Genomic DNA, 21067 nt, shown 5'->3' on the forward strand with positions numbered 1-21067 from the left:
TTACCCTTTCCTGTACTTTTTTCCATGCAGAGTATCTGGAACAGATTTTAAAACACTAGCTGCAGCCTTAAAATGAAGGATATGATCAAATTTCTGTCTCTACATTTTACATTTTTTTTTTATGTACTTCACCTCTTGCTATTTCAGTTTGTATATGCCAGTTTAGATGTTTTGAATAATGCTCCAAAATCTGCTTGTGACTTTTTTAGTCCAGTTCCCCATGTGTTTATTCCACCCATGAATGATTTAGTAGATTTACAGATTAATCAAACTGTTTAGGTGCGAGACTGCCATCTACAAACACAGGCTCCTTTTTATTGAAGTACTATTTGATTTATACCCATATGGTCAAGTAAAAGCCTTAAATGCAAGTGTTAGCAATTTATTCTGCAGTCTTGAAACAATCTATGTGACAAGTCTTTGCTTGGTAATAGTTCTATTAAAGGGAACTGTATATAATAGGCCACATTTTTCCAAGTAGTAAATCATGGCTGCACAGGTAAAAGCCACACTCTCCAAAGCCAAGAACACAGCATCCATGGGACCAGACAACATCCCAGGCTGCGTTCTACACGAACTACAGAATGAACTGGCACCCCACCTAAGTACCATGTTCAATCATAGCCTCACCTCAGGCTTTGTGCCTGCTGAATGGTGCACAGCGACGGTTATCCCACTCCAGAAGGGGGAGCCACCACGGACCCCGGGAACTACCGCCCCATTAGCCTGGTCTGTAAGGCCATGGAACGTATCATCATGGAACTTATAAACAAAGACGTTGGTAATCTCCAAACTCTGGACCCCACCCAGTTCGGGTTTGTAAAAGGCAGCTCATGTCTCCTAAACCTGATAGACTTCTTTGAAGCAGTCACCAAAGCCGTAGACAAGGGTAAGGTGGTTCACACAGCCTATCTAGATCTTGCCAAGGCTTTCTACACCATTCCCCACTCTGGAATTATAGATAAACTCACTAAACTAGGTATAAATCCCTATGTCACAAGATGGGTTGCCAACTGGCTCACTGACAGAACCCACACTGTGAAAGTAGCAGACTCCAAATCCGACTTTAGACCAGTGACAAGTGGAGTACCACAGGGTTCAGTCCTGGGTCCTCTCCTATTTGCTATCTACTTCTCTGAAGTACAGGCTAACACAGAAGGTCTTTGGCTAATGAAGTTCGCAGATGACTGCAAACTAGGAGCCGTAATCGAAACTCCTAACGATGTGGACATCCTACAAAAGAGCCTCACTGAAACAGATGCCTGGTGTCAAAGCCATGGCCTCAAGCTCAATGCCAAAAAGTGCATTGTCATCCCCTTTGGTAAAAACTTTGTACCCATCAACTGCAGCATAGGTGGTAGTATATTTAATACCGAATGTGTGAGAAGAGACCTTGGGACCCAGTTGGACAGTAGTCTTTCCTTTGATAATCACATCGCCACAGTAGTCGGGAAATCCTTCTACGTGGCACACCTCATCACAAATGGTTTCTCATCCAGAAAAAAAGAGGTCATTGTTCTCCTCTACTCATCACTCATTAGACCCATTATAGAGTGCACAGCAAAAACAAATTCCCAACAGGAACAAAAAACTTGGAAAAATAAAAAAAATGATCCCAACAATGACCTGGAACACGCCAGCTTTATTGACGACAAAATGTTCCTTCGACTAAGTGCTTTCGCCAGTAATTGGCTTCATCAGAGTCAAAGAAACCTCTAACTACAACAGAATAAATAGTGAAAAAGTTTTTTTACAAACACTTAGCCAATCGTCAGCCATAAAATAACATTAGGTGAACTGCCCTTAAAGTGCTTGGTGCAAATCATTTCATATAAAACAAATCAAAGACTCCATTTAACAATGCATATAATACCTAGCCAAATTTAAACATATCCACTAGGTTCACAAAAACAACAAAATTGGTTAAAAAATGTAAGTGAACATATAAAATAATACTATAAAAATTTGTTTCATGAATTAAAAACATTGTTATATAAAAAGAACATAGCAGCAGGCAATGCTGATAAATATACCCAAGCTGAAAAACTATTAGCTTTTAACTTTTGAAGTTTGAAACAATATCACAAAAGGTTTCTCATCCAGAAAAAAGAGCTCATTGATGATCATCGTGTTTCACTGTTGCAGTCATGACTGTAGGGTTCTCCCCTGCCGGCAGGCAGCCCTCGGTCGGCCAGAATCCCAAAGTCTGGGTCCGGCGTTGGCTGTTCAACCATGCTCCCTGATGTCAGAGTGCCAGGAGTACAAAGCTGACAGCCGAAGCCATCTTCTCCAGTCTTTCTTGCCGTGCGGTGATAGCAGTTCGCAAGTGCCGGTCGGCTGACTCCTGACGATTTTTTCTGATAAACTTCAGTCCGAAGATTTTCTTCTCCACTCAAAGCTAAGTACCCGTTGAAACTTTTTCTTGCTCCACTCCGATGTCAGAAAAAGTTAATAATTGTATTTCATGTGGGAAGCAAATACCTCATAAGGATTTTCATTCTTACTGTATTCCTTGCTTAGGCCCTGACCACGACGTAGCTAGCTGTCGGTTTTGTGCTAGATTCAATCAACGTACAATTAAGCGAAGGTATGATTTTGCTTTTCATTACTTCGGTAGGCGCTTTAACTACAAAATGTCGTCGGATACGGTTCCTGCAACCGGAGTTCACAAACGTCGCAAGGATAAAGACAAGCCTCCGAGGTCCAAATCTGATGATAGCGCACAAGCGGAGCCAGCTTCAGGTTTGGCCGTTGTCAGTGAGGTGCTTTTGCAGCCCCTGTCGTCGGCCATTTCAGAACCGATGGCCGAAACGGAGTCTCATGAGGAGCCAACCAGGCCTTTAAATATTTCTATTGCAGGACCTTCGGACAATGCTCCTTAGGATGGGTCCGGAGCCGCTGTGCAGGTACCAGCTTCCGAAGGGGTTTTCAGGCCTACTCAGCTTCTAATAAAGGCAAAGACAAAGGCAAAGACTCCTAAATCAAAGACTGCAACACAGGCCTCTTCTGAACCGGCTCCCAAGTCACAGAAACAGTTACTCAAGATGGCGGAGGATTTACTTACTATGATTAGGGGTTCACATCCCCCTCCAGATAAAAGGCCAAGGCAGGATGTTTATTATGATTCCTCTGATCAGGCTTCTGTTTCCTCAGTTTCTTCTTCTGACCAGGAATATTCTTTCCCTCCTTATGAGGATTCTGATGCTGAGGAATCCATTCCTTCAGCTTCTCCCCCTGAGGATTTCTCTTTTGGGGAAATTTTGCATGAAATGAGGGAACATTTCCACTGGGAAGGACAGGAATATTCGGAATCTAAGAAGACTGAGGGGTTTTCTTCTTCTTCCCCAACATAGACCCCTGGCTATTCCTCCTGTTTTGGATATTGTGGATGATGCCTTTTCGGAGGCTAACTTAACCCCTGACTCTTTTTTCTTCCTACTCCTGTTAAGCCTGATAGATATTACAGGGTTCCTGATTCCCACCAGTTTTTATACAAGAACCCTTCTGCTGACCCTGAAACCATTTCTCAGGGTCCTAAGGGAGTTAAGGCCACTTCTGCCAAAAATCCCATTCCTACTGAAAAGGATTCTTGATCCTTAGAAAGATGGGGCAAAAAGGTGTACACTTCTGCTACTTTGTCCATTAGGGCTTTAAACTGTCAGTTTCATATGCTGAAATACCAGCAATTTCTCTTCTCTGTTTTAAAACAAAAGCTTACTTCCATTTCTGCCTGTGCAGATGATAAGGAATTACATGACGTATTGCATGCCACTGAACAAGTTGGGAAGCATGGTTTACACTGTGGATTTGATGCCTTGGAGGCTTCTTGTAGGGCTGCGGCCTCTGGCACAGTCATTAGAAGGCATGCAGCTAAAGGAACAAAATTTGCCTGAACAAGTAAAGGCTAAATTATTGGATGCTCCTGTTCAGCATAATGTTTTGTTTGGATCAAAAGCTGAAGAGGTGATTAAAAAGTTGGAGGATAAGGTGAAATCCATGCAAACAGTTAAAGATTTCTTACAAGTACAGCCACCTAGATTTAGCAGGAATTGGCCTTCAAAAAATTGGTCCTTTCCCACTTCAGACAGGCCTCAGAGGGGTAGATATAGACGCTCCAGAGGAAGGCCTCAAACACAAGCTTCTTATAGACCAAGACAGTGGACTGCTTCCACCCCTAGGGGAGGAGAGGACAGGTCACAAACTCAAAGGAAACCAACTCAATGACTCCCTCTGTTGGGCTACAGGAACTTCTTGCCTGGAAGCCCCTCTTGGAGGAAAACTCTCTCTTTTATCAAAATTGGACTCAAATAACCCAAGACAAGTGGGTTTTGGATGTGGTTTTAAGAGGTTACAAATTCCATTTTCATACCTTGCCAAGGCCAAGCGGATGGCCAGACCTTCCAAAACATCAATGGACGGAGGCCTTAAACCAGGTGGAAGCTCTTTTGGCTATGAATGCCATAGAACTCGTTCCACTTTCAGAGATGGGAAAAGGTTTTTACTCGAGGCTCTTTCTAGTCCCAAGGAAGCAAAAACTCATGGAGACCCATTCTGGATCTGTCGGTCTTGAACACCTTTGTAGAGATTCCAAAATTCAAGATGCTTACTCTACAGCAGCTACTTCCAATGCTGTCCAAAGATGCATGGATGGTAACTTTGGATTTAAAGGAGGCATATTTACACATTCCCATCAGGCAGAATCGCAGAAAATACCTCAGGTTCAAGGCCGGATCGAGGCACTTTCAATTCTCTGCGCTGCCCTTTGGATTGTCTACTGCGCCCAGGGTCTTCACCAAATGCCTGGCTCCAGTTGTAGCTTACTGCAGACTCAAGGGAATTCAAATTTACCCTTATCTGGACGAGTGTCTAATTCAGGCAGACAGCAAGGATGTCTTACTCCAGCATCTAGAATTTGTACAGAACCTCCTCAAGTTCCTGGGATTCTCTGTAAACATAAAAAAGTCAAATATGACACCATCACAACAGATAACTTTTCTGGGTGCTCTTCTAAACACCACAACCCAGATGGCATTTCTGACATCCGAAAAACAGTTACAGCTGGCTTCAACTTTCAAAACCTTGGCAACTTTAACTCGACTATCTGCAAGGAAATTCCTGCAGGCTTTGGGTTACATGGCCTCCTGCATCCTTCTCATACCATATGCAAGACTACACATGAGGAAAATACAGTGCTACCTATAAAGTGTATGGTCTCAGCATTGCCATAGTTTAGACATACTGATCTCCGTCCTTCCTTGCCTTCAAAAGGAATTTCTTTGGTGGTCCAGGGCATGTGCTCTAAACAAAGGGAAACCCTTCTGTCTGCTTCCTGCCACTCAGATTCTAACCACGGACTCCTCGGATTATGCTTGGGGAGCCCATTTTCAGGGCAACTGTCTGCAGGGCCTTTGGACAAAGGATCAGAAGCACCTGCATATCAATTTAAAGGAAATGTTAGCCATTCAGAAAGCTCTATTGGCCTTCAGGAATCTTTTACAACCAGGACAACTACTAATACGGACGGACAACACCACAGTTATGTGGTACATAAACAAGCAAGGGGGATCTCATTCCTACCCCCTTTGCAGACTAGCCATGGATCTATGGAACACGGCTCTAGCTTGCAATCTGGATCTTCAAGCTCAGTTTCTACCAGGGAAACGAAACTTCCTGGCAGACAGTCTGAGCAGAAACCTTTCGGATCCACATGAGTGGATGCTGGACACCAAAATATTCAGGATGATAACAGCAGTCTGGGGATGTCCTCACATAGACCTCTTTGCATCCCATCTCAATCATCAACTACAGAATTTTTGCACCAGGACTTTCCACAGAGAAGCTTGGAAAGTGGATGCCCTGTCATTCAGTTGGAGGAACCTCTCAGGATATGCCTTTTCCGCCTCTTCCTCTTCTTCCACAGGTCTTACTGAAGATAAAACAGGACAAGCCCAAGATGATAATCTTGCTGGCTCCAAATTGGCCTCGGCAGTTTTGGTATCCAACTCTAAAAAACCTATGCCTGGAGCCTCCTTGGGTTTTACCTCAGTCTCTGAACCTTCTGTCCCAACATCAGGGTCAGGTTCTACACACTCATGTCAGAACTCTCAGCCTGGTGGCGTGGTTAATCCAGGGCCTTTGAATTTCTTCTTTCCTACCCAAGTAGGTTATGGATGTCATTTTAGAAGCCAGACGTCCTAGCACTAGAAAATCTTATGCAGGAAAATGGAAAAGATTTTGTTCCTGGATGCAGGCTCAGGATTCTGATCCTCTTCTTCCTAACATTACCTTAATTTTACTTTACTTGACAGATCTTTTACATAAGGGTCTCTCTTTCTCTTCCATTAAAATACATGCCTCTGCTATTTCTCCTCATTATAATACAGACCCTCCCATCTTTTCCCACCAGCTCATGAGACAGTTTCTCAGAGGAGCTAAGAACTTAAGACCTCCTAGATCTCCTCCCATTCCTGCTTGGGATCTCAACTATGTTTTGGAAAAACTAACCTTGTCTCCTTTTGAGTCTGCTGCCTCTTCTGACATCAAGTTTTTATCTTGGAAGACAGCTATCTTGTTAGCCCTAACGTCTGCCAGGAGAGTTTCAGAGTTACAAGCTCTTTTGGCTGTGGAACCTTATATTATTTTTCATCAAGACAGGGTATCTTTGAGGACTAATCCTACCTTCATGCCTAAGGTGGTTTCCAAAGTGGCTTTAAATCAAACTATCCACTTGACAACCTTTTTCCCCACTCCTCAAAATAAAGGGGAAAGGATCTTACATTCCGTGGATGTACACAGACAACTACGTTTTTACCTGGACAGAACCAAGGACATCAGAAAATCAGAACACTTGTTTGTTTCTTATGCTTCAAGTTCCCAAGGTAAAGCCATTTCAAAACAGACCATTTCTAAATGGATTGCTCATGGAATCAGATTTTGTTATTCACACCATGGAAAGCAAATCCCAGGGAGTATACGGACTCATTCCACCAGAGCTGCTGCCACTTCTGCGGCCTTCCTCAGGGAAGTTCCTACCAAAGACATTTTGGAAGCTGCCACTTGGAGTTCAGTGCATACTTTTTCTAAGCACTACAATCTACCTCTCTACTCTAAGTCTAGGGCAGGCTTTGCCTCTGCAGTCTTGCAGGGCCTTTTAGCCGCCCCTTCTACTTTATGACCACCTCCCTTTCTTTCAGCTTTGGGTTTCTACCCTACAGTCATGACTGCAACAGTGAAACACGATGAACATAGTACAGTTGTGTACACCTACCATAAATGTAGATGTTCGAGTGTCTTCACTGTTGCAGTCTGGCTTCTCCCTCCTGTCCCCTCTTATTTTTACTTTTGTGTAGTTCCTTTTTTCACCATTCTTCTGAGGTGTATTTGCAAAGGTTATGGGACCTTTTTCATTTTGGGACTCCTGACATCTGGGGCAAGAAAAACTGGAGATGGCGTCGGCTGTCAGCTTTGTACTCCTGGCGCTCTGACGTCAGGGAGCATGGTTGAACAGCCGACGCCGGACCCAGACTTTGGGATTCTGGCCGAGGGCTGCCTGCCGGCAGGGGAGAACCCTACAGTCATGACTGCAACAGTGAAGACACTCGAACATCTACATTTATGGTAGGTGTACACAACTGTACTTTCCTCTCTACTCATCACAAATTAGACCCATTATAGTACAACGCCCCTTTTGGTATGTACCTCTCAAGACATCTACAACAACTGGAAAGGCCACAGAAATACCTCATAAAGAGGATTACCGGCCTCAAACAGATGCCCTATGCAGACCATCTCAAAAAACTCCAGCTTTACTCCGTCGCATATCGCCTACTCAGAGGTGATCTCTGCCTAACATACAAAGCTATGTCAAACCCAGAGCTGCTGGACATGCTCCACTTAAAGAAATCCCAATCCCTCTGAGCTACATGCTCTAGGGACCTAAACCTTGTCACCTCAATAAACAGAACATGAGAGAGGGATAGATTCCTGTCCCAGAGACTTCCCATACTCTGGAATAAACTACCTATCTATATCAAACAAAGCTCCTCATTAGCACTCTTCAAGAAAATTCTTGATGATTGGATGGGAAATAGGAAGTTCACCCCGGGGATCTCCTCTGTTGCTCTGCTCGACAGTGGCACAGGAAAATAATTTTCTTGGGTGGCAAAAACCAGGGTACCTTTTTGGCTGGGCTTGTATAGGCCCCAGGGCCGATAGCATAGTACCTACCTATGAACCTAGAACAGGCCTTGGTACATCATCTTGTGCATACAGAAGGGAGCACTATACTCAAGCAGCCTTCCAATTTAAAAAAAACTCCTCAAAACCCACTAGTCAAACAACCGGCTTTGCTCATGCAACTCCCCAGGTTAATCCATGCCACTGCACTGTTGCAAGGATTCTGCTAAGGACCACCTGTTTGATCCTCTTTCCTCCTGGAATACTTATTCTAACCAATCATATGTACTTTTCAGAACTAATTCCTATCTTGGTATACATACACACGAGAGAAAAAAAAAATCTTGTACTTTTTCAAACTTAATGGACTGAATATATTCCTTATAACAAGAAATTGTAAATATCTGCTCAATCTATGCTAAAATGTACTCGTGTATGCTCAAATTATCTCATGTACTCTATTGTTAACTGGAGCTTTTCTTCCCAGGCCTTAGCTGAAAATGGACCTGTGTCCAGCCAGACTTTCCTGGTAATCAAATGTAAAAAAAAAAAAGATTAAAATAAGTTTGAGGATTACTGCCCGTTGCTCATGTGACTTGGAGAAGATGCATGGGCCTGACTGCTTTTGCCTGTATGTTAAGACATGTTCCTTAAATGAAACCTTTTTGTTAATTGTGATATCCAGGTCCTTCACACTTCCAATCTTTATTTTTGGGTTCCATGACAAGTTAACCAAAAGCATATTGCAAGTGTTATTCCAGTTGAATGTTCTTTCCAAGTACTTGGCCTTTTATTGTTTTGGTGTTGTAATAACTGCCTCGGTCTTGGTTAACATGAGACTCTGACTTATTGTAGTGCTTATTTCCTATGCATTTAAATTCAGACTTATTGTAGTGCTTATTTCCTATGCATTTAAATTCAGACTTATTGTAGTGCTTATTTATTTTTTAAGCTTCATCTGCTTGTCAGTACCCTGAAGGAACTGTCACTGAATAGTTGCTCTATTAAATGGTTCCTATCTTACCTGTCTGATGGACAACAAGCAGTTTTATGGCAGAATACCCTATCCACATGTCTACCCATTACTCTAGGAGTCCCCCAAGGCTCCATATTCGGACCACTACTCTTCTCAGTCTTTATCAATGACCTGCCCACCATCACTCCCAAGGCCACCTGTATCCATTACATGGACAACTCTAATATGCATCGCCTCCTCCTCAACCGAGCTTATGACCCTAACCCAGAATACTTTCAGTGATGTAGAAAAATGGTTTGCAAACTGCCAGCTTCTATTAAACCCCAACAAAACTAAACTGCTCATCTTTTCCCCCACCTGCACATCCTCCTCACCATTCTTTACTCTAAGTTCCAACAGTGGCACTATTATATTCCAGATACTCCCACAAAACTCCTGGGCGTCGCAGTCGATAACACCCTAAAATATGATATCCGTGTCAATCAAACCATCAAATCTGTCAACAAAAAACTGGGCTCCCTATACAGGATCATATCCTTCCTCAGTCCTTTTGCAAGAACCACTATCGCTCGGTCCCACCTACTGTCTACCCTCCTCTATGCCTCCCCCCTCTTCACTAACCTGAACCAAGCCACCCTTAGCAAAGTTGCTAGTTGTTACAACCATATTGCTAGATTTGCTACAGGTGCTACCTCTAGAAACCCACCATTGTATCAACCTAACTCAACTATGTTGGCTGAAGTGGCCCAGTCTTCTCTGATACAACCAACTTATAATAACCCAATAAATACTATATCAACCCAAAAAAAACACCAGCACTAAAGATCATCAAACCATACAGCAACCTGAGGTCACTACGCTCTGCTGACAAACTGCTGCTACAAACAACTAAGAGCATAAATTTGGCTGGGGACTCTCCTATTCGCCAACTCACTAGGCAAAGCTTGGAATATACTACCTGCCGAACTTACTCACCAATCCTCCTTAACCCAGTTAAAAAAAAAAAAACTCAAACTACACTTCCAACAGCATTGGCAGTGTCCCTGCTTAAACCCCGACTAATCACCACCCGCTGTTCCTGCAAACTCTCCCTAAGCATTTCAATCATATACTCTAATAAGTGAATGAATTCTTGAAGGGACTTAGCCCATAACTGTGTGTATTATTGTCTGAAATTGAAGCCACATTATTTTGACGTTGTCTACTATGTTTTATCTATATTTGTAACCCTACTGAAAACTGCATATTATACTTATCTCTAAATGTTTCTATTGTTCCTAATGTATTTGTACTCTGCTGTCTGTAGCTTTTCTCCCTGGACCTCCGCTGAAAATGAACAGATATCCAGTCGTACTTTCCCGGTAAACAAATGTAAAATTAATTATGCATTTAAATAGATGTCAAAGTGAAATAGGTGACATTAATACAATGACCCATTAAAGATGTCATCCACCTGTTTTCCATCCCAACAGTTTGGAGTTTGAGGAAAGGTGGGAAGTACGTAAATTAATACAGGATGTAACACAGACCCCTGAGGTACTCCAGGAATGATGCATGTTCATTAAGACCACTCACCTAATGTGACCTGTTATGATCTCCCCAGTAGCCACTTAACTCATTTGACATTTGAGTTGATGTCATGTAACAATTTTTTTTTAAACAATCCCTTTAAATGAAATTGTACCTAAAACTTTTATCGGTCAGAATATTTAAAGAACAGTTGGACTAAAGTCTTGAGTTTTTTCAGCTCTCATAAAAGTTTATCATACAGGTCAGAGTATGTTGATTGGTGACTGTGCACAATGTTTATTTTAAGCTTTTTTTTAGGTGACTGAGTGAATGATGCTCAAAACATTTTCCCAGAATGTGGAAGTTAAGCGGATTGGTCTTTCTTATAGTCTTTTGAGTTGCCATCTTTAGTAACATGCAGTAGTTGGGAGCAGATGGATGCCAGAGTGTTGAGCTCTGCTACACCCTTTGCCCATTCATTGGAAATTTTGTTAGAAATGAGTTGGTTGTTGTGCATGTCACTGTCTTACCCTCCTTTGGATAGTGTTAGCATCCAAACAGGAACTGCTATTTGTAGTTGTTTCATTCTCTAGCTGTGGAACTAGGATAAGTGTCTCCATAGTTAAGGCGTCTGCATTGGGAGTGCTGAAATGAGTGTTTAGAGGGAGTGTCAGTGGAGAGAGAGAGAGACAGGAGAGGTGGTGGTATTGTTCTGATGCTCAGTCCCTTAGCGGTCCATCATTCCCTATGAAAACCCTTTCATTTGGTAAATGTGCACCATTGAATGACCTTTCCACCGAACATTTAGATCTTAACGTGACTAACGATTTTATGAGGTCTTAATAATAACTGTATTTTGTGTAGTTCTGAAACATTTGTCATGCATTGGCTGCTTTGAGGGCTATTAGTTGTTGGGAAAGGTTGTATTTTTGCAGGTGACTCTTACATTGTCGACTGTTTTGTGTTGTAATGTGCGATCTTTACTGTTTTCTCTGCACTACTTTAACATGGTCTCATACATATTTTTTTAGATTTGCTTAATATTTCATACTAAATTTATTTGGTTTCATTTTGGGAATACATTTGTTTAATTTTATTTATTAACTTTGTAAAAAGCACTCTAATAAACATGAAGTTGATGTTTGTAGTTATTGACACCGCTTATATTTCTACCATTACAAACCGGCACCAAGTTTTGATTGTTTCCTTTCATCTGGTGCAAACCTTTCTTTAAAAAGATAACTTGAGGTTCACCCAAGCAGGCTTTTTGTGGAACTAAACAGAAAATTAGTAATGTTGTCAGGAGCCATGGAACCTAACTTAACCCTTGCAAATGTTTCCTTCACCAAATTGGTGCTAATAGGTAGGGCAGGTCAAGTTTACAACTCATACTGGAAAATGACCACTGAAAGCCATTGTCATGTCCGTTGAAGATGTAATCAGTTTGTCTCAATACAGTATAAGACCTGCAGGATAGGTCCTGTTTGTTAATAAATTAACGTATCTGTAATACCTCTTAATATTATAATTCTGAGCTAATAACACAAAAATGATCCTTCACTATTTGATTTACATTGTTCAAATTGCACTTCTCAACAGGTTAGGAAACTGTGTGTTCTGTATTTGGGTTTGTCTATGTGATAGATGAGACATAGCTTTGTTCCATCTTGGAGACCTTCTAGACATCTTTTTTATATTGGAGTGTCACAGTCAAAACATGCCTGCACCTGATGAGTGGTAGAATGCCAGTTTCTTGAGGTGAGACTCTTTGTAAGATGCTGAACATCTACTTTAGTGTAGTTTGAGTTCAGTTTAGTCAAATAAGTAACACAAAGATTTTGTAACAATTATTGTTTTATGATCTGTTACCCAGTGGTTCAACAACTGGCAACATTTTAAATAAACATTTTTTATATATTAGTAGTGTATCTAAAATGTGTTTACCCATAGTTGATAAGGAAACTATTTGAAATAACTCATACTTAGAAAGTAGATCAACAAATTCAGGTGAATAATTAGGAGATGGAGCGTAAATATTCCAGATAATAGTGTAGTTACCCCCAACAGATATTGTCTCGCTGCCTATTGTGTAGGTTTTGATTTCTGTAAGCAGCAGTGAGCCTAATGTTGCCTCGCTTACAAATTTTTACCCGGTTAAGAAAGAAAATTTCAGAACTTGCATCTGAACATAATACATTTTCTTGAATAGAGGACTGTATTAAGTCCAGCAAGTTTTCCCCAAATCTCTCTTGCATCTCACTAAAACATCTGAACATTTTCAACATACTTTACATCCCAAGTGTCATTGATAACTATTTTTAAATCATTCTCTGCTTGAGTTAATTGTTTATGATTTTCTTGCTTGGAACAGCATTGTACATTTAGAAGGACTGAAGTGAAATTGCCACCTTTGAGTGTGCCTCTAACTTATTTAGAATCTCTCTGCATTGGTTCTTTGAGAAGTCTTATTCTGCAGTGATGGGCCAACGGAAACACATTTATGTCATGGTGATGGACAGTGCAAACAATAAATAAGATGGTTTCATTGTTTTGTGGATGATATCTTTATTCTTTGGGCAGGAGATCAGGAACAATTAGAGACTTTTTTCAGTTATTTACAGAATAGTAGTGCATTTTCTTAAGTTTAAACTTCACTAGAGAGAAAATTGAATTTTTGGTATCGAAGTAGTTTGTAATTCAGATGGACAGTTTAATACTAAACTATATAGGAAAGAATGCAGTTTCATATTTACATCATAAAAGTATGCACCCCCCCCCAATGTTTTTAGAAATGTAGTTAAAGGGCAGGCTATGAGGAAATCTAGAGTTAATAATGCTACAGACTGAGAATTTAATGCTGAGATACATGAAATGAAAGTTGATTTTTTAGGGGGAGGGGGGTACAAGAAGCAAGATGTTGATGAGTAGTAATAGTCAAAAGTAAAAGAAATACAAGTGCTAAGTCTTATTTTTCATCTTCCCATGGGGAAGTCTGGGTTAGTAGTTGTGAAAGGAAGAATGTTACAGTTCCCTTAGTTTATAGCACGGGGTGTTGATCAAATAAAACACATTTTTATGAGAAATTGGCATACATTACACATTGACAGAGAGTAGTGCGATGGTGGGGTAATCTGAGGTTTTTTATGTAATAATAAAACATCTCTTAAAAGAAGACTTTGCCATCCTATTAATAATGATGATCATTCTAGATCAGATAAGGGTACTACAAGTAAGTGTGGGAAGTGTGCTTTTTGTTGCTATATAAACAAATCTGGGATTTTTTTTTAACCCTGACACAAGTGTAGTCTATACATTTACAGCTACAGCTAACTGTGAAACCAAGAATGTTATATATCTAGCTAGGTGCACTTGTAAAAAATGTTATGTTGGCAAAACTAATAGACTACTAAAGGAACGCATAAGGGACCACCTTTATTGTGTAAGAAATGTCTCTGGTGTAGTGCCATTGCCAAATATTTGTTAGAACATGGAGAGTTGCATAGTTTTATATTTTTAGTCATGGAGATGATTCAAGATAGTTCCAGATAAGGGGGACAAGGTTAATGACACAGAATTTGTTCAACTGAGATGGATTTTTAAGTTAAGATCACACATGGGGCATGGACTTAGTGAATATGTATGTATAAAACCTGTTTTGAAAAGAAGGCTGAAAAGGTGATTTTTAAATGTCTTTTTTCTTTTATAAGTGTTTAATTTATAACTGAAGTTTCTTACTGTGTGTGCAGTAGCTTGGCAGTCTGTGGTATGCCTGAAAAGGATGATGTTTTACATCTTTTTCGTTTTGTTTTCATAAGTGTCTTATATATTTGCAACTGAAGGTTTTTTGTATAAAGTAGCCTAGCAACTTGTGACATGTTTGAACCTCGGTGGTGAATAAAGGTGCTATTTTACTTGGTAGTTAGTATTTAAATGTTAGTTCAGTGTTTGTAACTGTAGTCTGATGAATCTTTACAGCGAAAGTGCTAACCATGTTTTATAATAAACTATGCTTTTATGTTTTGATTACTGATTTGTGATATTTACAACTTGGACTGCTGCTAATATTGTTCCGCCTCAGATATTATTTGCTGTCGACATTTTATAATATACTGAAAGGGAAGCATTTACACTGCTTCTGCACCTCTGCTGTGTTTCTGCTAGGAGTTTTTGGTGACTGTTGAATTTTTCCAACTATATTCCCAAACAGTTAATTGCCAGGTAGCTTCTCCTTTTTACCTTCTTTGTTTTATTTAGCTATGTGAGGAACAGCCATATTGAAACATTATGCTCAGCTGTGAATTGCTTCTGTCTTTCCTCAGCCATCATGATTTGTAACCGTAAGCTGGACTCCTTGTGCAACATTCATGAGAACATTCGTGTGAAGAGTGGAGCCTGGGATGAGAGCGGTGTCTTCATCTACACGACTAGTAATCATATCAAATATGCCTTGACTACAGGGTGAGTTTGTACTGAAGCATCTGGACATTTCTTAAGATAAATCATTGTATGTTTTCAACTACATTCTGAAAGCTTTCTAAGCTTTCTCTGTCAGGATATTTTTGGGCTTATCTTCAGAACATGAATACCTAGTGAAATGGAGAGCAGGACGGGTTAAATTAGATTCCATGTTTACATTTTTGTGACAAGAAACAGCTCCATAAAGTGTTGTCTGGAGCATTAAATCCTCTTCTTTGTACGAAAGTACATCTCCATCAGAAGAAATAGTGTGTGAAATATTTCATTATCAGTACTGTATACTTTTTCCTTTCTAATTTGCCATTAACTTTTCCAGCTTTTATGTGGCCTCATTTGTGTCAAGTAAGAAATAGCCTGTGTATCTTTATTTTCATATAATTCTAATCTTGTTGTACCGTAGGGATCATGGAATTATCCGTACTTTGGATCTTCCTATCTATGTGACTCGCGTTAAAGGGAATAGTGTGTATTGCCTGGATCGTGAGTGCCGCCCACGTGTTCTCACCATTGATCCGACTGAGTTCAAGTTCAAGCTGGCTCTGATCAACAGGAAGTATGATGAGGTGAGGGTGATGGATGTGTCCTGCACTGTCATTGGTCAACAGGCAGTATGATGAGGTGAGGGTGATGGATGTGACTTGTACGGTCATTGGTCAACAGGAAGTATGATGAGGTGAGGGTGATGGATGTGACTTGCACTGTCATTGGTCAACAGGAAGTATGATGAGGTGAGGGTGATGGATGTGACCTGCACTGTCATTGGTCATATTCAGTGAGTGGTAAAGGATCTGCAAGTCTTTGTTCTTTGGGTTAGGGAATGTTTTGGGTTTCCTGTACCTTCAAGGACCATACTAAGGATCTACAGCCTGTCTGGAAGATCAGGGTAAAGACATGCACAAACGTTTTATTATGAGTTGAACAAAAAATAAGGTGCATGAATGAATTATGTTGTTGCAAAAAAAGATGATTAACGGTAATTTCATAACAAGGAAAATTGTAAGTGTCTGGAGGATAGCTTTAGTAGTGAGAGGAGGAAATTCTTCTGGATATATGCACTAGCATATTCTTAAACTAGCTTTTTTGGATGAGGTTGTGAGATCCAAGTTGGCACCTGTAAGTAATACTCTTCTAGACTACTGTTACGTTCTCTGTATGTTAAGGAGGTGCACACGTCAGTCACTCTGTGTAGGAAGGAGGTGCACGCATCGGCCACTCTATGTAGGAAAGAGGTGCACATGTCGGGCACTCTGTATAGGAAGGAGGTACACGTGTCGGCCACTCTGTGTAGGAAGGAGGTGCATGTATTGGCAACTTAGTGTATTAGAAGTATCCTGCAACAAACAAATGATGATCATCATATTGATCGCTGCTGCAATAGCCTTAGCTATGTGGGGTTATAGCCTGGCAAGTATATAACAACCAGCCAGGTTCCAAAGCTTCAGTGCACCTTCCACGCTCCCAAAGTATCAGGCAGTTCAAGCTGAGCTGACTTAAAGACAATTTGGGTGCAAAGTCCTTCAGAGCTTTACTGCTGTCAAACGTTATCCTCCTCCGAGGCTTCTGAGGATTGATAGTCAGCTTGTACTGTTCCTTTGCTGGGAAGACAAGTTTGCTTTGGGGGAAAAAACTTCCATTCAGTTGTCTTTGTCGATTAAACAAGAGCGGTCTTTTCTTGTCAGTTTAAAAGTTGTTTTAAGTATTTAAAAATGTGTTTTTCTGTGGAGAAATTTCGTGCTTATTTTACTTGTGGGGGCTAGCAAGCATTTTAAAGTGCTTTTTACGGTGTTTTTAAAAGACTTTACATTTTTACAGGCGTTTACTGCTTGTACTCCCTGGGAAAGAGATACCATTTTCAGCTTGACCATGGAGCAGATGGTCAGTCCCAATGTCTATCCTTCTTCCGGCCACAAAAAGAAAAAAAAATAACCAAACAGCCTTTGCCACCACAGAAGGCTAGCAATTTGCCTCAGTTGCAAGTGGGTAACTCTGCTGTGGCCATTTGTTGTACCACGGACCACTCATCTTCTACCCCAGATCCCTCTTGTGTAACACCTACAGCCACTGTGAACCAGACGTTAACCACATCATCTGCAGCTTCTGTGGTCCCTTCAACTGGCAAAGGAGAGCATCTGTTGTCCCTGGGGAAGGGAAAAGATAAGGCTTGCCCTTTTTGTCCAAATGCTGTGCTTATCCTTGGGGAAACTACTACATCCAGTTTATAACACTGCTGTCCCATTTATTCTGTCAAAAAGAAACCGAAAACTAAACCTGTATCTACTCGTCAGATTTCCTCAGACAGGAGTAATTTACTGGGTCTGGCTCAGGATTTTATGCAGGCTTTTGATCCTTCTTTATTTTCTGTTAAAAGAAAGAGGGAGGCTTTATTTCCTGAAAAAAAATCAAAATTCGGGATCTGGGCAAGAAAATGAAGGGGGAGATAGTTTTTTATCCTCCGTTTTCTTATTCAAAGTCAGAGAAGAGAGCAATTTCTGGTTCTCCTTTTAGATTTTTCTCTTTTTTTGGCATTGTTTCCAGAATACCCCAGTGTTTTCAGTGGGAGTACACTGAGGTTTCTCAGTTCTTCAGAAAGTTTTATGAGCTGTTACAGAAGGAATTTCCTAAACCTTCACCAATTCCTCTAGTTCTGTAATCTTCTGTGGATGTGCGTTTCTGCTTGTATTTTTTCTTTTGCTGTTAGCCAACCTTCTGCCCCTAAAAAGGCAGATAGAATGTAGCAAGTTTATATACATGCTTCCCAAACCTGACCCAGCTGATAAACAGTTAAATTCCTATCCTACTATTTCTGTTAATCATGGGAAGATTACTGATTGGTACGGAAATAATGTATGCTTGTGCAGGTTTAATTTTCAGAATTTTGAATTGTCTTGCTGTCATGTTAATGTTTATTCTAACTAATTGTGAAAGTGTGAGGAATGTTTGGTCTGCATTTCCTTCTTGTGAGGAAATATCTGCTTTAAAAGGCTGTGAATAATGAGGTTCAAGTTTGTATTTTGGATACAGATTCACTTTTTGGTTCCACAGAGGTAGTCAGAAATTGTGATGAAATGGGCAAGTTAAATCAAGGTATCTCTAAGATTTTCTGCCCTCCATTTATATTTATTTTTCTGATGGATTCTGTAACCCTTCATCCAATTTTGACAGGATAGCAAGGGTGTCCAAAAAGAAGTTGGGGAACCCCCAAAACAAAAGACCATCCAGCTAGGCAGTTTGAGTATTTAAGAGACTTGAGATGCATCTTCACAAGCATGGTCTCACTCTGCAGGCATTTCTCATCACATCAGAGCAATACTGTGTAGCAGATGAGTTGATCAAGACAGGGCAGTCCCTCGTGTATGCAAACTAGATGGGGGGGGGTCTTCCAAGATTTGAGCCATCTGTTGGGAGTTCCTCTAGTAGACCCATTTGCCAAGATTCTGCTGTAGGACTCCATGCTGGATGCCTTTTTCTCTTTCTTTGACAGGAATGTTCCTGTGTGCTTTTCCACCCTTCCCACTGATAGCTAGGATACTTATGAACATTCAGAAAGAATATGTCAAGATCTTTGTGATGACCCCCTTTCTGGGCTGGGCCCTGGAATTAGTGGTTCTCCCTTCTTCAGGAATAAACAGTAGCAATTACCATAAAATTCCTCACAGAATGGATCTACTCTTTAGGCACCTGTTTACTGTGGACGTGCAGCAGATACTAATGGAGGCAAGAAAGCATGCGACTACAAAATCATATATTAGCAAATGGAAAAGGTTTTCTAGTTGGTTCTAACGTCAACATAACCAGCGTCCATTCAGGCCTAATTGCCCTCTGGTTTTACAGTAGTTGTGAGTTACTTTCCTATGGCCTTTCTTACTCCTCCGTCAAGGTTCAGTTTATTGGCCATTTCATCATGTCTCCTTATGAATACTCCTCTTTCAAGGCCTTCTCATGTTAAAATGTTTTTGAACTACGTGTGACGTAAGAGACCTACTAGAAAACCAGTGGTCCTTTCTTGGGATATAAAATTTGTGTCAGAGAAGCTAACACTTGCTCTATTTAAACCATCTAATCTGACTAACTTTAGGTTCTTAACATGGAAAACAGTTTTTACTGATTGCTGTGACCTCTGCAAGAAGATTATCTGAGCTGACTTACCATATCAGATTGTAACACAATCTCATTTTCCTCAGAGAGTGGGCTTCTTTGAGAACTGATCTGTCTTTTATGCCTAAAGTGTTATCCAAATTTACTTTAAGCCAAACTAACCACTCCCCATTTTCTTTACTGATAAAAATGATGGAGAAAGGATACTCCATACCTTGGATGTCCGCTGGCAACTTGGGTACTGTCTTGACAGAAGTGAATCTTTCAGATCTGCTTTTCTTTTCTTATGAAGGTAAGGAGGGACAACTTGTGTCTATACAGACTGTTTCAAATGGTTTTCTAAAGCTCTTACCTTTTTATAGTCCCCAATTGGCTAAGTTTCTGGTGTCATTCTAAGGGGATCCAGTATCTGTCTGCCTGGGATGACATGATTGACAGACCTCGATGCTTTGCCAGAGATGGCCTGCATCTGTCACCCCTGGGCTTCCGGATACTGGCCAAGGCTCTTGCTACCCCTATAGTGCCTTTTTTAGTTGGTGTTCCAAAGACCAAATTACCACCATAACAGCTACAAACATATGCAATCTGAGAGTCATGCTCCTCAACGCTAGAAGTCTAAATCTCAAAATACACTCGCTCGAAGCACTCTTTAAAATGAAGAACATCGACATTTGTGCTATAACAGAGACCTGGTTTAAGGCAGCAGAAAGCACCCCTGCTCTACCAGGCGGTAACTCATTCCACACCTTTCGGCCCCAGAACTTGGACCGAAGCTCCAAAGGCGGTGGTGTTTCCATATTCATAAAGGATGTGCACACCTCCAGACTGGTAGCCCAACATAACTCATCTGAGAAACTTCAGGTGCAGCTAACACTGGGTAAGACAGCGATTCAGGTCATAGCCTGCTATAGGTCCCCAACCATGTCCCAAGACTCGCACTCCACGTTCTTAAGCACCCTGGAGAATATTAGGGTCCCAACCTAACACACTCATACTGGGTGTCTTCAGCTACCCCTCCATTAATTGGGAAAACTACTCGTGTACCATTACACTTGCCCAATGCTTTCTGGAATTCATTAATTCCAATGCTCTGGACCAGCTCGTTCTTACCCCCACTAGAGGTAGCAACATCCTTGACCTGGTCATTACTAACATGGGTGACCATTGCTGTATACCAATAGTCGACTCCTCCCTGATTAGATCCGGCCACAAACAAATCACCTTGGAAATCCACATCCCTCCCAGCCCCCCCACCCCCACAAAGGTAACCACCATGAAAAACTAAAACAAAGCTAAAACAGAGGTGGCTAACTTCACTGCACCCATGCAAATGGAGAATAGTTGCATGACCACCAAATCATACACCAGTGCACTGTACGAACATATACACAAATTCATGGATCTCGCCATACCCAATAGAATTAAGACGTTCTCCTCAAAAAAAAAAAAAAAAAAAAAAAAAAGGAAGCCAATCTGGTGGTCCCCTGCCATAAACAAACTCTACAACAGGAGGAGGAAACTGATTCGGAATAAGGTGAAGTCCCAAGACTGGAAAAACTCCCTTATTAGCCTCAACAAAAGATTGAGATCCCTCATCAAATCCTCTAAAGTTAGCTATGAAAACAGAATTGCAGCATATAGTAAAGACAACCACAAGGCCTTCTATAGTTATGTAAAAAAATCTCCATGGCAATACCCAGATTTGCTCTGAACTACTGCACAAAGCTACCAGCTAAACCGAGCCAACAGATATTGCCAGTATACTGGCCGACAGATCCAGTGCTAACTTTACCCCCCCCAAAAGGACCAATCATAATACCAGTAGATTGTCAGGCA

The 21067-nt window shown here is 40.9% G+C and overlaps 1 protein-coding gene across 1 annotated transcript in view; it reads left to right on the forward strand.

Moving 5' to 3' along the window:
• Positions 1–21067, forward strand: part of COPA (COPI coat complex subunit alpha) — a 915755-nt gene that overhangs the window by 405562 nt on the left and 489126 nt on the right. Inside the window, exons 17-18 of the mRNA XM_044059531.1 lie at positions 14980–15118; positions 15537–15699. Coding sequence (XP_043915466.1) covers positions 14980–15118; positions 15537–15699 — 302 coding nt within the window. The remainder of the gene's footprint in view (positions 1–14979; positions 15119–15536; positions 15700–21067) is intronic.

The sequence above is a fragment of the Protopterus annectens genome, chromosome 17.part0 (assembly GCF_019279795.1).
Source record: "Protopterus annectens isolate FY-2018-M chromosome 17.part0, PAN1.0, whole genome shotgun sequence".
NCBI classification, from domain to species: Eukaryota; Metazoa; Chordata; order Ceratodontiformes; family Protopteridae; genus Protopterus; species Protopterus annectens.